The 14,707-nt window shown below is 57.9% G+C and overlaps 1 protein-coding gene across 6 annotated transcripts in view; it reads left to right on the forward strand.

Annotated features, from left to right (window-relative positions):
- The window catches only part of JAKMIP3 (Janus kinase and microtubule interacting protein 3), a 48,435-nt gene that overhangs the window by 14,979 nt on the left and 18,749 nt on the right, over nt 1-14,707 (forward strand). For 2 of the 6 annotated variants that reach the window (XM_023729903.1, XM_004374939.1), the window contains exons 3-10: nt 484-699; nt 2,051-2,170; nt 4,501-4,647; nt 5,568-5,699; nt 7,108-7,143; nt 7,903-7,962; nt 10,441-10,569; nt 12,980-13,108. In XM_023729903.1, the coding sequence (XP_023585671.1) occupies nt 484-699; nt 2,051-2,170; nt 4,501-4,647; nt 5,568-5,699; nt 7,108-7,143; nt 7,903-7,962; nt 10,441-10,569; nt 12,980-13,108 (969 nt within the window). Of the gene's footprint in view, nt 1-483; nt 700-2,050; nt 2,171-4,500; nt 4,686-5,567; nt 5,700-7,107; nt 7,144-7,902; nt 7,963-10,440; nt 10,570-12,979; nt 13,109-14,707 lie in introns of all 6 variants that reach the window. The other 4 variants (XM_023729905.1, XM_023729906.1, XM_004374941.1 and 1 more) reach the window with 4 other exon arrangements.

A 14,707-nucleotide genomic window follows, 5' to 3' on the forward strand; every position in this document is an offset into this window, starting at 1 on the left:
CGGCGTAGGCCGGGCCCGGAGAAAGGAAGGGGCTCTCACGCCCAGGTTCTGCTTTCCCACGCCCACCCAGCCTGTTTCCAGCAGACTCTCCGCCCATGGTTCCAGCTGACCGGTGCGGCACCTCGGTGAATCTGACAAGGCCGCCCCGAGGCCAACTAGGAGCCCGCCCGCAGGACCACACAGGAGAGATGGTCTTGCCGGGCAGCCCGGGGGGACTCGCGGGGACGCAGGGCCTGGCAGGAAGATGGCTTCAGCTGGCACCCCGCGGGTCTGAGCAGGCTCCGCCGAGGCGGGCGGGGGTCCTCCTGTCACCCCTGCAGCTCCCGCCCTCGGCCAGCGCCTCGCGGATTCGCCGCCCATCTGGGTTCAGGGCCGGCAAGCGGCAGGGCCGTCCTGGGGCCCCTCCCACGTTTGCGCCTGTTTCCATGGTAACTCCTCTGTCTGTACCCTGCCTGCCGTGATTGTGCTCTGTTCTCCTTGTAGATGGAGGAGATAAAATTTAAAGACAGAGCAGTCTTCGTGCTGGAGAGAGAGTTAGGGGTGCAAGCCGGGCACGCTCAGAGACTGCAGCTGCAGAAAGAGGCTCTAGATGAGCAGCTGTCCCAGGCCAGAGAGGCCGACCGGCACCTGGGCAGCCCCAGACGGGAACTTCCTTATGCAAGCGGTGCAGGAGACGCCTCAGACCACTCGGGAAGCCCTGTAAGCACCGCCCGCGCTTCTCCCCGCGCCCCAGTGCACGGGGCGGCTGCGGGAGCCCCGGCCCAGGTTGAGCCAGACCCTCCTGCCTGTCTGCAGCCAGCCGGCTGGACCTTCAGCTCTTCCGCTAAAAGGGCTGATAGATGCTGGTTTCCTCCCTTACTCCTTAACAAAACGCAAGCACGGGCCTCCATTTGATCCCTGGCCAGTGGCCCCTGAAACTCCAGGTTTCCCACTGGGCTCTGTGTGTCAGCTCCCAGGTCTGGCTGCCAGCAGCCTTTGGGACTTGCTGGTGCCGGCAGGAGAGGAGGCGGGTCTGAGCACCTGCTGCTTCCATCCCGTGTGCCCAGGCTTCTGCCTTCCTGCCCAGGAGGGGCTTGGCTGGCCATGGCCTGCCCGCGTTTCTGGCTTCGATCACGCACAGTGGCTTCTGGCATGCATGTCCCCAGTCACCCTTCCACCAGCTTCCCGTGTGACCATGCCACTCTTCCCTCCTCCTGGGCTGGGAACAACAGCGGGGGTCCGCCATCCCCCCAGCGCATGCTCTGTGGCATCATCCATCTTCTCATTGCTGGTCCTCATTCAGGGTCCTTCTGCAGTGGTTCTGGAATATTCTGGGAGAAAATCTAAATTCCATGGGCCCTCGGTGCTGGTCCCTTGGTTCTTTGGTTCCGTGCCTCTCCTGCACCTGTTGAATGAGGAGCTAGAGCCACGTCCCTCCTGGACGTTTCAGGAGTAGAGCATGGCATTTTGTAATCTCTCTAAGCTTCTGCTGGTCTCAATGCCTTAAACCCAGCGTCTCCTGCTCTGGTACTTGGTAGACCATTGCGGTAGCCCCAGAGAGATTCTGAAATTAGATCAATGTGTTTTCACTGGTTATTGAATGAAGTTCCAGTGGTCCCCAAAGTGACCTTTTAGAAGCTCCATTTGGGGAGCACACTTTTCAGGGAAACAGCTGCTGAGAGTCTTGCATGGGTGCCTTTTCCCGGGCTCGCATTAACACCAGGAGAGCAGGCCCGCCGGCAGCGCAGGGCAAGCCCCCCCGAACCTCGGCGCAGGGCGCCAGGACGCCATGGAGTTGGTTTTCAGAGTTCCCGCGGCGCCAGCAGCACCGTGGCGCCCACATCGCACACGCCCGCCCTCCACATCCGCATCCTTCTGGACATTCCTGCTCCTCTCGGCTTCTGTCCCATCCTGCAGTCTGCGTGACCATTGTGCTGGGCTGTGGCCCACCCCGGGCCGTGCTGCCCGCCTGCCAGGGGCCAGAGGGGAGTGTTAGGCAGGGGTTCTGTGTCCGCGGGTGCTGGCGCGTCTGTTTCTCTGCTCGGGTATTTGCAGTTGATTGTTGTTTCAGGAACAGCAGTTGGACGAAAAAGACGCCCGGCGCTTCCAGCTGAAAATCGCCGAACTGAGCGCCATCATCCGGAAGCTGGAGGACCGCAATGCCCTGCTGTCGGAGGAGAGGAACGAGCTGGTGAGGGATGGGGTGGAAGCTTCTATGGAGGGGTGGCCTCAGAGGGGGCTGGGGGTCCCCGTGGAGGAGAGGAATGAGCTAGTGGGGGCCCCTATGGAGGGTGTGGCCACAGACGGGTCTGGGGGTCCCCGTGGAAGAGAGGAATGAGCTAGTGGGGGCCCCTATGGACGATGCAGCTACAGAGGGGCCTGGGGGTCTCAGCGGAAGAATGAGCTGGTGAATGGGGGCCTCCTGTGGAGGGTACAGCTACAGATAGGGCTGGGGGTCCCCATGGAGGAACGAGCTGGTGGGTAGGGGGGCTCCTATGGAGGGTACAGCTACAGAGAGGGCTGAAGGTCCCCATGGAGGAACGAGCTGGTGGGTAGGGGGGCTCCTATGGAGAGTACAGCTGCAGAGGGGGCTGGGGGTCCCTATAGAGAAGAAGGACGAGCTGGTGAGTGGGGGTGGGGTTCTATGGCGGTACGGCCACAGAGGGAGCTGGGGGTCCCTGTGAAGGAACAAGCTCGTCGGTAGGGGGGCTCCTATGGAAGGTGCAGCTGCAGAGGGGGCTGGGGGTCCCCATGGAGGACAGAAACGAGCTGGTGAGTGGGGGCATTTCTGTGGAATGTATAGCTGCAGAGGGGGCTGGGGGTCCCCATGGAGGAGAGAAATGAGCTGGTGAGTGGGGACATTTCTGTGGAATGTATAGCCGCAGAGGGGACTGGGGATGCCCGTGGAGGAACGAGCTGGGGGATGGGGGGCTCCTATGGAGGGTGCGGCTGCAGAGGCGGGCCAGGGCATCCCTGTGGAAGGAGTCCAGTCCCCTTCACTCCTACAGAGCATTGGGGTCAGAGAACCCCTGTGTGGTCCGTCACCCCACAGCAGGAGGAGGGCTGATGAGGAGGTCCCTGAGCTGGGCTGGGGAGGGGTGGGGTGTCCCTGCTGCCAGCTGAGCCCCACCCCACACCCTGGAGACCGTGGCGGGAGGACAGCTGATGCCAGGGTCTAGGGACAGGCTTGGGGGATGAGGCTGCAGTGGCCATGGGCTGTGGGGTATTGGGGTGAGGGTCGTCTGGGAACTGGGAAGGGGCTTCCCTATGGGACAGGATCCCCATCACTTTGTCCAGACAACTCAGGCAAAAGTATCTAAAAGGCAAAACTACAGAGCCAGTGAAAAGTGGGTACCAGGGGTTCGGTGGGGGGGATAAGTAGGTGGCGGACAGGGCATTTTTAGCACAAACTATTCCGTGTGACACATAGTGGACACGTGACATTATGCATTTGTCAAAGCCAGTACGACTATAACACAGAGTGAGCCCCCATGGGAACAAGGAAGTGGAGTTAATAACAATGTATCAATGTGGCTTCATCCACTGTAACAAAGGCACCACAGGAAGCTCCATGTTAATAACAGAAGAAAGAGTGAGCAGAAGGGGCGGGTATCTGGGAACTCTGGACCGTCTGATCTAGAAAATAAAGCCTGTCAAAAAAAAAAAAAGAGCCGAGGCCCCTAACCGGCTTAGAGTGGCTCAGCCTTGGAAACAGCGCCCAGCTCATGGAGCCAGTTTTATCATCAAACTACACCCTTAAAATGGGTGCGTTTTATGATATGTAAATTATACCTCAATAAAGCAGTTTTTTTTAAAAAACTGCTTGGCTCAAAGTTTAGTAAGAACTGATGGGCATAATCTGGATACATTAGGGCAAAAAACACCGTTGTGTGAACTCTACAGAGAAGGGGTCAGCAAACTCTTCTATAAAGGGCCAAACGGTAAATATCGGCAGGACACAGTCTCTGCAGTGACTACCCAGCTCTTCGGAGTAGCGAAAAATCGGCCATAGACAGTATAAATGAGTGAACGTGTCTGTGTCCAATAAAACTTTATTCACAACAACAAGCAGAGGGCCAGATTTGACCCTCAGGCTCTGGTTGGCTGAGCCCTGCTCTGCATTGTTGGCGCAAAAGTATCCTCAATTCTGCGAGTTACCTGGGATGTGTGCTTGCGGGTGGGTGGGCTACTCAGAGCATCCTGGGTAGTCGAGTGGGCAGGGCTCGGCAGTGATTTTCCTGCAGCTCTTATTCCAAAATAGAGTGTGGACCTCAGTATGTGGCCCTGACTTGGTCCTCGTTCATGCTGTAACGTGGGGCTCGCCCATCCGCCTCCAGCTCGTCCGGGTGTTGGGTGGGCAGAAGAGCAGCAGCTGGCCCGGCACCACACAGTGACGTGAACCGAACTCTGCTGTCTGTAGAGAGCTGGCGGATAGCCACGTCGCTATGGCCGGAGGTTGTGCTGGTCAGGGTGTGGACTCGGCATGGATGAGCGTGTTCAATAATTGATCCTGTCTTTCAGTTAAAGCGTCTGAGAGAGGCTGAGAGCCAATACAAGCCGCTGCTGGACAGAAACAAACGCCTTACCCGGAAAAACGAAGACCTGTCACACACTTTACGTCGGATGGAGAACAAGTTAAAATTCGTCACCCAGGAGAACATAGAAATGGTAAGGGGCCCCGGCACCCACACTCACCCCTTCTTACAGTCAAGGTGGGATAACAAGATGCAGTCCCTGGGCCTCGTGCAGTCGGCTCGGCCTCCGGGGCGGAGCTGGTCTAGCCTGCTGGTCAGGGGAGGACGCCTTAGATACGGCGCCCGGCCAGGTGAGGAGGGGCACAGGAGGCACTGCGTTGGGGTGGCAGCACAGAAGCAGAGACGAGCTAGGAGGTGACCAACCAGCCGGGCCTCCCTCCCTCCAGGCCTGTCCCAGGAGGCCCGAACAGTGATGGCTCAAGTCTGAAGATCTCGGCCAGCGGCCATTCGCGGCTACCCTGAGTGCCGGCCGTGGGAGGGAGAGGAGTGGGCAGCCTGGGCTCGGGCACAGGACGGGGGCAGCCCCTGCTCTCTCGGGTGGCTCCGCAGTCCTGGCGAGTGTGGTTGAGCAGCTGGTGTCTCGTCTGTTCCTTCTGGCCCTGAGAGCCCCTGAGGCCACCAAGGGGGAGTTTTGGCAAAGAGTAGTCAGCATGATGCAGGGGCCCCGGAGGAGGGCTGCCCTGAACACCCTCCCTGCAGAGGCCCCTCCTTTCCAAGCTCCGGACAGGCCGGTAGGATGTGACATGGCGTAGACAGTGCTGTGGCCACGTCCTCGGGGCCACAGCCCTGTTCTCTTCTGGCCAGACCTGCTGGCTGGCAGGCGGCTTCCCGTGACGTTCCCTCTCGGCTTAGCGCCGTCGCTGTGGGGTGGCCAAGACACGGGCCTCATCCTCATGGGCTCAGCATCGAGCGGGCTGCTCCAGGCCTGAGCAGAGAGGCCTCCTCACCCACAGTCAAGGGTGGGCAGAGACGGGGCTGCTGGCTGGATGCAGGTCGAGCAAGAAGACCCCCCACCAGCCCACCACCTGTAAGATGACCTGGTTGACTTTTCAGAGACAAAGAGCCGGGATTATCAGGAGACCAAGTTCCCTGAATGACCTTGATCAAAGTCAAGATGAAAGAGAAGTGGACTTCTTGAAGCTTCAGATTGTCGAGCAGCAGAACCTCATAGACGAACTTTCCAAGGTAACCACACCCCCTCTTCTCTCCCGCCCTGCTCCCCGCTGCCGCGTCAAGCTTGCTCCCATGACCCCTTACCCTCTGGTCTGGTCAGCGGGGGCCCCGGCATGGATGGGAGGGGGAGGAGAGCGAGGGACCCCGTGGTGTCCTCTCAGGCTGGCCATGCCCACCCACCACCAGCACTGGTTCTCTTAAGGGGCCGTCTGCATACACCTCTGCGCTCTGGGGTCTGTGAAGCACACCCCCTCCTCATCACGTAGGGGCTCAAGCTCAGCAGTACTGCCTGTCTCAGCCCGCTGTGTCCGCCATGACAAAGCTCCACAGACGGCGAGGCTTGTGGGAACAGAATTCGTTCCCTCACAGCTCCAGATGTGGGCAGGGCCACGCTCCCTCTGGAGGCTCTGAACCAGCACATCCCCCACCTCTGCCTCGGTCTTCACGTGGCCTTCTCATCCCTGTTTCTCCTCTCTGTGTCCCTTACGAGGACACTTGTCACTGGCTTTAGGGTCCACCAGGAAAATCCAGGATGATCTCATCACAAGACCCTCCACTTAGCTCCATCTGCAACTACGCTTTCCCCAAACAAGGTCACACTCACAGGTTCCAGGGATTTGGACGGGACACGTCTGTTGGGGGCCGCCATTCGGCTCTCCACACTGCCCTGCCCTGTGCCCTCACCTCACTCCCCCACCAGCACAGAGTTGCAAACAGTCTTTGATTAAAGCCTCCTCAAATGATCCTAATTGGAGTGTGCCACCTACTTCCCATTGGGACGCTGAGTGACACCTTGACAGATCAGTTCCCCAGGACAGGGCTGCCTCAGTAGTCTGTACCTGTGGGAAGGCCGCAGAAGGAAGAGCGGGGCCCTCCCCACTGGAGGTGCAGCCCCCAGCCCAGGCGAGCCAGCCTGTGGTGTTCAGAGCCTCCAGGAGGGGAGGGGCAGATGCCCTGTGCCCACAGGCCATGTGACGAGCCTTGTCCACACAGCCCTCCCCGAGCTAACCCAAGACGACTCTTGTTCAATTGCATAGTGATTGTCAGTCTTAACAGTAACAAGGAGTCACAAGGAGAAAAAAACAAGGAAGAGATCTTGGTCAGTTACGGATGCGGGTTATTTCAGTTTCCAGGGCCCTTCTCTGCTATCCAGCAAGTGGAAGCCCAGCCACCCCTGCAAAGGAGCCCCAGGCTGCTGCAAGCTCTCAGTGCCTCTTAGGAGGGCTAGCTGCGGGGAGGGGGGCCTCAGGGCAGAGGGGACACACCTGTCTTGGGCTGGTGCTGGCCTGGAGGGGTCTGCAGGAGGGTCCGTTGTTAGGGAGCGCCCACGTCGGGGTGACCATCCGGCCCAGGGATCTGCGGTCCCCTGGGGGCCGGCATCCACATTACAAGTGCTGCAACGCGCTGTTTTCTTTCCCAGACGCTTGAAACCGCGGGCTACGTGAAGAGCGTGTTAGTAAGTACCAGTCATTATCCTCTCTCCCTGCACCGACTCGAATTTCCAGTCTGGGTGTCTGCGTGGACCAGGGCACGCTCAGTGTAGACAGAGCAGCTGTACCCGCCCTGTGGGTGGATTGTGTTGTCACGGCACACCCAGCCCCCAGGCTGCAGTGGGGGTGGGGAGGCCTCCATGGGGGTCAGACGGGTGCCGGGGGGCCTGCAAGGGCCCAGGCCACCTGCGGAGCCCTGCAGGGGGGCGTCCAGCTCCGGTCATTCTTCAAGGCCTGGAGTTGAGGCCTTTCTCCTGGGGCCTCCCCACTCTGTGGGGTTTCTCCCCCTCCTACACAAGGGTTCACACTCCTGCAAGAGAAGTGTGGATGGCTTCCAGGAACGTGTGTAAGGGAGCCCCACTCCACGTACGTGTGGAGGCCATCCCCGCGGTCCCTGCCCAGAGGGGGCTGGGCCGTCGGTCCTTCTGGAGCTTCCCGTTTCTGCGCCTGGCCCTCAGATGGCCCCAAGCCCAGGCTGTGCAGGGAGGCTGGCGTGTGGGGGACCCGCGTCCCAGCCTGAAGGGAACAGGGAGCCTCCCGACTTGCAGACAGAGACGGCCTGAGCGAGGGCCACTTCAGCGTGTTCATGACGGTGTGAACACCGCACCAGCCTTGTGATCATTTTCCGTGTCAGCTCAGATGACGACACGGGAATGGTAAGCTGTGCCTTGGAAACTGGGGAGCTGTTCAATGACTTAAAAAATCTCTTCAACTGGCTGTTTCAGGAGCGCGATAAGCTTCTACGATACCGGAAACAAAGAAAGAAAATGGCGAAGCTCCCCAAGGTAAAGGAAGAGCTGACATCTGTGCCCCTAGAATGTGCGTTTTACTTTGAATTTGGGTGAGCCTCTTCCTTTGTAGAAGGACAGGAAATCGTTCTATTTTTTCTGAGAAGCGTTACTCTGCAATAACTCAAAGTAGGACCCAAGTGAATACTCTGTGTATGATTTTAAATTTAAAAAATCTAACCCTATTGCTTTCAAATTTCCAAGAGTAGGTGTGAATTAATGACAAATTAGGACTCAGCCACTGGTGCTCGTCCTGCCTGCCGGGGTGAGTTCCCGACCCCCTCTGCGTGGGGTGCGTTGTTCTAAGGACGGCCGGCTTGCAGCCTGGTGTGTGGCTGTTCACCATGGAGAGGCCCTCACTGTGCCACACACCCCACGTGGACCTGCCCACCGCCGAACTCCCCGGCCTCCACCCTGCCCTGCCGGCTGACGCACACACTGACACAGACACGGGCTCCCTCCACATGTACATATTCACACACACAGAGTCTCATGTACCAACAAAGACTCACATACTTATACACACAGAGACATACATACACACACAGGCACACACACAGCCCCCACACACAAATACACATAGTCACACACACACATACAGGCCTCACACAAGCAGGTCTTCTCCCCGGGGTCGCTGAAGACCTGCAGTAATTTCTCTGCAGCACAATCTTTTTGAGAAACCTATGATGTTTATTAAGGAAGAGTCTAGAGAAATCCCCAAAGGCATTTCCCACTTCTTGCGAAATCTGTGTTGTTTTTTTATTCTTGAAAAACTGTCAGTGGGGTTACTCATACAGGTTATTCGACCCTCAGTGATGAACCGGGGCAGTGCGGGCTAGGTGGTAGAGTTCTTGCCTCCCGTGCAGGAGACCTGGCTTCCGTTCCCAGGCAATGCGTGTCACCTGTCAGCGGAGGCGTGTTGCTGTGACGCTGCACAGGTTTCAGTGGAGCTTCCAGACTAAGACTAGGAAGAAAGGCCTGGTGATCTACTTCCAAAAATCAGCCAGTGACAACCTGGTGGATCACAACGGTCCGATTCAAACCGCCCCTGGGGCTGGTGCAGGACTGGACAGTGTTTTGTTCCCCTGTGCGTGGGGTTGCCCTGAGTCAGGGACTGAGTCGGGCAGCTCACAGCAATAGTGATAAATATCTGCTTCTCTGGCCCTTAGGAAGGAGGTGGGTGGGTGAGGGAGAACGAGGAGTGGGGAGGGGTCCTGGAAGAGAGGAGGGAACACTAACCCAAGGAGGGACGGAGGCTGTTGCAGTGGGGAGTGGGTCCTGCCCAGCTGACAGTAAAGACTCGAGGTTTTTAAACTGAAGGAGGGCTGGTTGCTGGGACGGGCTGTGAGTCACCAAGTCTGCAGTCAGGGCCCTTGGGCTCTGAGGGCTTCTTCTCTTGTGAAAAGGCTGCAGGGTTCTGAGAGACCGGGGAAGATGAGTGTCCTCTGGTCAGGCGCCTGAGGATCGTCCAGACTGATGGAGGGGGGATGGACAGGGGGATGTTTAAACAGAGGAGACCATTGAGGCCGTCCTGGCCACTTCTTTGCAGCAAGCCACTTCTCAGAACACAAAAGTCTGGGGGTTTCTTTAACCCTCACTGCTCTCCAGGATTCTGGGGCTCACAGAGCTTTGTCAGACGGCACAATTAGTCCCCGCTGCTCTACAGAGGCATGTGGGAGAGGGCCAGCGAGAGCGGTTGGTGGGGCCGCCGGGTGATCCCGAGGCCTCCAGGCAGGGGACCCAGCCGTGCCAGGTGATGGCTGATCCACAGAGCTTGGCCAAGGAAGGAAGGAGGCCTTGACTGTGATTGAGAGCAGGGCCAGGACGAGAGGAGGCGTTTGGATTTTGTAAGATTTTTCAAAACTCGATGACAAAGCCTCTGGGCTGGAGGGCACAAAGCGCGGGACAGGCGGGGGAGAGAGCCGGGATGCGGAGGTGACCTTGGGGTGGCCTTGAGCGGCCCCTCAGGTAGTCTTCTCACACTGGCTGGTGAGGGACCTGGCTTTTCTTTAATTCGAACGTGTCAGGGGCTGGTACTTTAAAAACATGCAACAGAAAAGGATCACGGGCACAGTGAGCACACACAGAAACACCGGGGCTCATGCTCCCCATTTCTGTTACTTTCTTGGGCACCTGGCCACGGTGGAGGGCCACTGCCCAAAAGGAACTGCAGAGACTGCAGCCCACAATGAAGGTCGATCCAGAACCACTTATCCGTTGAATTCCAGGCCATTCTCATTCGGCTCCTCGCCAGCCCCGCTTCCAGGACAACCAGAATGGCCGCCCTCACAGCCAGGCCGCCATCATGGCCTGAGGGAAGGCGGCCGTGGGTGGAGACAGGATCGAGGGGGTGTGGGGCTGTGAGGTGGACAGCATTGGAGCCAGACCACAGGAAGGGGAGGCGAGAGGGAGCTGAGAGGCCTCTGAGGGCACCCCGAGTCTGGGTCTGCACTAACGTTGCCTTTTGGCCAGAAGCCAGTCGTGGTGGAGACCTTCTTTGGATACGATGAAGAAGCTTCCCTGGAGTCGGACGGTTCTTCCATCTCTTATCAAACGGACAGAACGGACCAGACCCCGTGCACCCCCGATGATGACTTGGAGGAGGTAACGTTAGAGTGCCTTCAACTGCTCTTGGGCGCTAGGATATGGGCACCGCCCCCGGGTGGTAGGATATGGGCACCTCTCCTGGGTGCTAGGGCACGGGCACCGCTCCCAGCAGGCTGGGCGTGGAATCAGGGCTGACGTGGGCGCCGGGGAGCAGGGGGGAATCCTGGCTTGCCTCCCAGGGCCTCATTTCTCTCAGAACGTGGAAGTGTCTGCCTTCATTAGTAAATAGTCCACGGTTGGAGCACATTTCACATGACTTGGCGAGTCGTCGCCGAGAGGGCCGGGGCATCTGCCAGGACCTCTAGGACCAGGGGGCCCTGTGACTCAGTGGACTTGTCCCCTGGGGGAAACAGAACCAACAGGAGATAGATAGACAGACAGACAGACAGACAATGTTGTTGTTGTTAGGTGCTGTCGCATTGGTTCCGACTCACAGCGACCCTACAGGACAGAGTAGAACCGCCCCACAGGGTTTCCAAGGAGCAGCTGGTTGATTCAAACTGCCCACCTTTTGGTTAGCAGCCGAGCTCTTAACCGCTATGCCACCAGGGCTCCGTAGACAGATATAGATATATAAATGTATAGATTAGATACATATGCAGTGAAGCCTGTGAGAGCTGGAACTTGATGGGACTGCCTTGTTTTTCCGGGTCTCGGAAGTTTTCCGCCCTTGACAAGGTACAGTCTGACAGCTCTTCTACCACTCTCTATTAGTGGGAAATATTTGGGTTTTCCTCCTCTGGCAGATTTCCGCCTTACACAGGTTCTGGCTTTCTCACGTTTTACTATATATGCATTGGCTGCTAACTAAAAGGTTGGCAGTTCAAATTCAGCAGGCGCTCCTTGGGGCAGTTCTACCCTGTCCTATAGGGTCGCTGTGAGTCAGAATCAACTTGATGGCAACAGATATGTCTGTATGAAGAGATTTACTGAAGCAGTTGGCTCTTGCAGTTGTCGGGCTGGCAAGTCCTAACTCGGCGGGGCAGGTGGCAGTCTAGAAACTCCAGCAGGATTTCTGTGTTACAGACTTGAGACAGACTCCCCCTCTTTCCCCGAAACCTCCCTTTTTGCTCTTAAGGCCTTTAGCTGACTGGATCCGCCTGCCCATGTTTTGGAGGGTCGCTGATAGTACGGGTTAGCCACATCTACAGAATACCTGCACAGCAACATCTGGACTAGCGTTTGACCAAACAGCTGGGCCCTGGGGCCTATCTGAATTGACACATAAAATTAGCCACCACAGGCCCAAGTGTCCGTGTCCCCTCCTGCAGAGGACAGAGAGCTCACTCTGCCCTCCTGAAGGGCTGCCCAGGAGAGTTCTGAAAGACCAGTGGGCAGTCAGTGCCGAGGTCGCGTGCCCACCGCAGGACATGCCGAGGGTGGCAGAGGCATGAGAAGGGGCCGCTTCCTGCTGACAGTACAGCTGGCCTTCCCGTCCCAGTCCTCCTTCAGAATGTCGGCTGCCCGCAAACCCAGGCCACCACCAGGACGCTCGGGGCAGCAGCCTGCACGTGGTGTGGTTCTCCTCACTGGGCTGAGGCCATGGGTGGGGCCTCTGCCAGCAGGCCCTGGGGGCTGAGTGCTGGCCAAGGACCCCCTTAGAGTCTCCCGGACTAGGCAGGGTGTGGGTGAGCTGGGCCAGGTGAGGGTTCCTGGACTGGCCACTCCAGAGGTGGCCACCCTCCTGGCCAGCCCTTTGGCTTCTCCTTCGGGCAGCAAACCTTTGGGGGTCCAGGGAGCCCTGCTGAGGGCAGCAGCAGCCTCCCCGGACCCGACTGCCGCCGGCCTTCTCTCAGGGCAGAGCAGCTAGAAGGACACATTCCAGAAAGTACTCTGCGGGAAGTGAGCCATAAATGAAGACGTACACCCTCTCCCTCACCGCAGGTGGCTCTGAGCAGGTCCCCAAGCCCAGCTCTCTGCCCACGCAGCCTCCCCAAGCCTGTGCACGCCCAGGGGTTGGACAGTAGTGGAGGGGGGCCGGGGCAGTAGTGGAGCGGGGCCGGCACGGTCGTGGGGTGGGGGGCCGGCACAGTAGCAGAGGTGGCTCAGTGGCCTGGTTGGCACGGGGAGCCCCAGCCAGCTAGGCTTCCATGGGGAGCCAGCTCAGCTTAGAGCCGTTTACCTGGGGCTCAGGGCTCACCCCTGCCTCCAAACAGGGCTAGGGTCGCAGGTCACCATCTCTCCCCCAACCCACTTTGACAGCCAGTTGGAGGGAAGGGTCTCTGCAGAGAAAACAGCTCCGTGGATTTCTTTAGGAGGAAAAGGGGGTTGGGGCGTCACTGCTGACTGGCGACGTTCTGCGCGCCAGCCTCGTGCCAGCCCGGTCCTGGCGCTGCCATGTGTCTATTGACTGGGGACGTCCTGCCCGCCAGCCGCCGGGTCCCAACACCGCTGTCTCCATGCGCAGGCTGTGGCCAAGGAGGAGACGGAACTGCGCTTCCGGCAGCTCACCATGGAGTACCAGGCGCTGCAGCGCGCCTACGCCTTGCTGCAGGAGCAGGTCGGAGGGACCCTGGACGCTGAGCGAGAAGTTAAGGTCTAAATGACTTCCATTCCATGACGTTCGGGCCGCAGCCCACCCCCCTCGGCCGCAGCCTCTGCAGGGACGCCCCTGTGGCCTCCCGCCCCGCGGTCCTCCTGTCCCCGTGAGCACTTTCCACCCTCCGGATGCTCACAGGCATCGGAAATCAGTGTGCACTGGCTGCCCGGGGTCTGCCTGGGTGCTGGGAGGTCGAGCCACCACTGCAGGCCAGACACGGGCCACGGACAGTCCCGAGGGGAGCCATTTCCAGCAGGGCCACCCCGCCCAGGGACCCAGAGCTCTGGGATGAACTCACCTTCTTTGCAAATCTCCCGCAGGCACAGGAGGGAGGGCTTGTTCCAGCAGTTCTGCAAATTGCTGAACTGATCCCCCACTCAGCAGCTCAGCACATGTGGAGCTCCCAGGCCCTGCCGTCCTCCCCCGGCTTCCTGGGAGCGCAGGCCTGAGCCAGCACTGTCTGCTCTGCCCCGGCTCCCTGGAAGCTGATAAACGTGGGCCCACTGGAAGTCAGGGATGACCGGGTGGGGCCTTCTTCACCCCAGGGGCTACTGGTCTGCTAAACAGCTGGGGGCCGGGAGAAAGGCGCTTATGTGAAAGCAAACTGCAGATAGAAAGAACCCAGAGGCGCCGAGGCACCTGTGCAGGGATGGCGCCCCCTGGAGGCGCTGTGGGGCAGCCCATTCAGAGAGCAGAACTGAGTGTGAAGAGTGTATGTCGGTGTGTCTGTGTGTGTGCGCATGTGTGTCTGTGTGAGTGTGTATGCGTGTGTGCACATAAGTGGATGTGTGTGTACATGCATGTCTGTATATATGCAAGTATGAGTGTGTGTCTGTGTGAGTGTTAGTGTGTGCTAGTGTGTCTGAGTGTGCATGTGGGTATATGTGAGTGGAAGTGTATGTGTATATGTGAGTGTGTCTGTGTGAGTCTGTATGTATGTATTTATGTGTGTGTGCATGTATGTATATGTATGTGTGTGTGATGTGTGTATAGGTGTGTGTGTGAGTGTATGTGTGTCTGTGAGTGGGTGTGTGTATATGTGTGTCTACGTCTGTGTGTGTATATGTATGTGTATATGTATGTGTGCCTGTATGTGTGAGTGTATATAAATGTGTGTATATGTGTATGAGTGTGTCTGTATGTCTGTGTGTGTGTATATGTATGTGAGTGTATGTGTGTCTGTACATCTGTGTGTATATGTATGTGTATACATGTGAGTGTGTACATCTGTGTGTGTGTATATGTGTCTGTACGTCTGTGTGTAAGTGTATATAGGTATGTGAGTGTGTCTACACCTGTGTGTGACTGTATATGTACGGGTGTGTCTGTATATCTGTGTGTGAGTGTGCGTGTGTATGTATGAGTGTGTCTGTGTGAGTGTATAGGTATGTGAGTGTGGGGGGGTGTATATGTATGTGAGTGTATCTGTGTGAGTGGGCGTGTGAGTGTGTACGTATATGTGTATGTGTGTACGTCCATATGTGTGACAGTACATGAGTGTATATGTATGTCCGTGTGTGAGTGTGTGTTTGTATATGTATGAGTGTGTTTGTGTGTCTGGGTGGATGTGTGAGTGTATATGTATGAGTGTGTTTG

Source organism: Trichechus manatus, unplaced genomic scaffold (genome assembly GCF_000243295.1).
Source record: "Trichechus manatus latirostris isolate Lorelei unplaced genomic scaffold, TriManLat1.0 scaffold00031, whole genome shotgun sequence".
Taxonomy (NCBI): domain Eukaryota; kingdom Metazoa; phylum Chordata; class Mammalia; order Sirenia; family Trichechidae; genus Trichechus; species Trichechus manatus.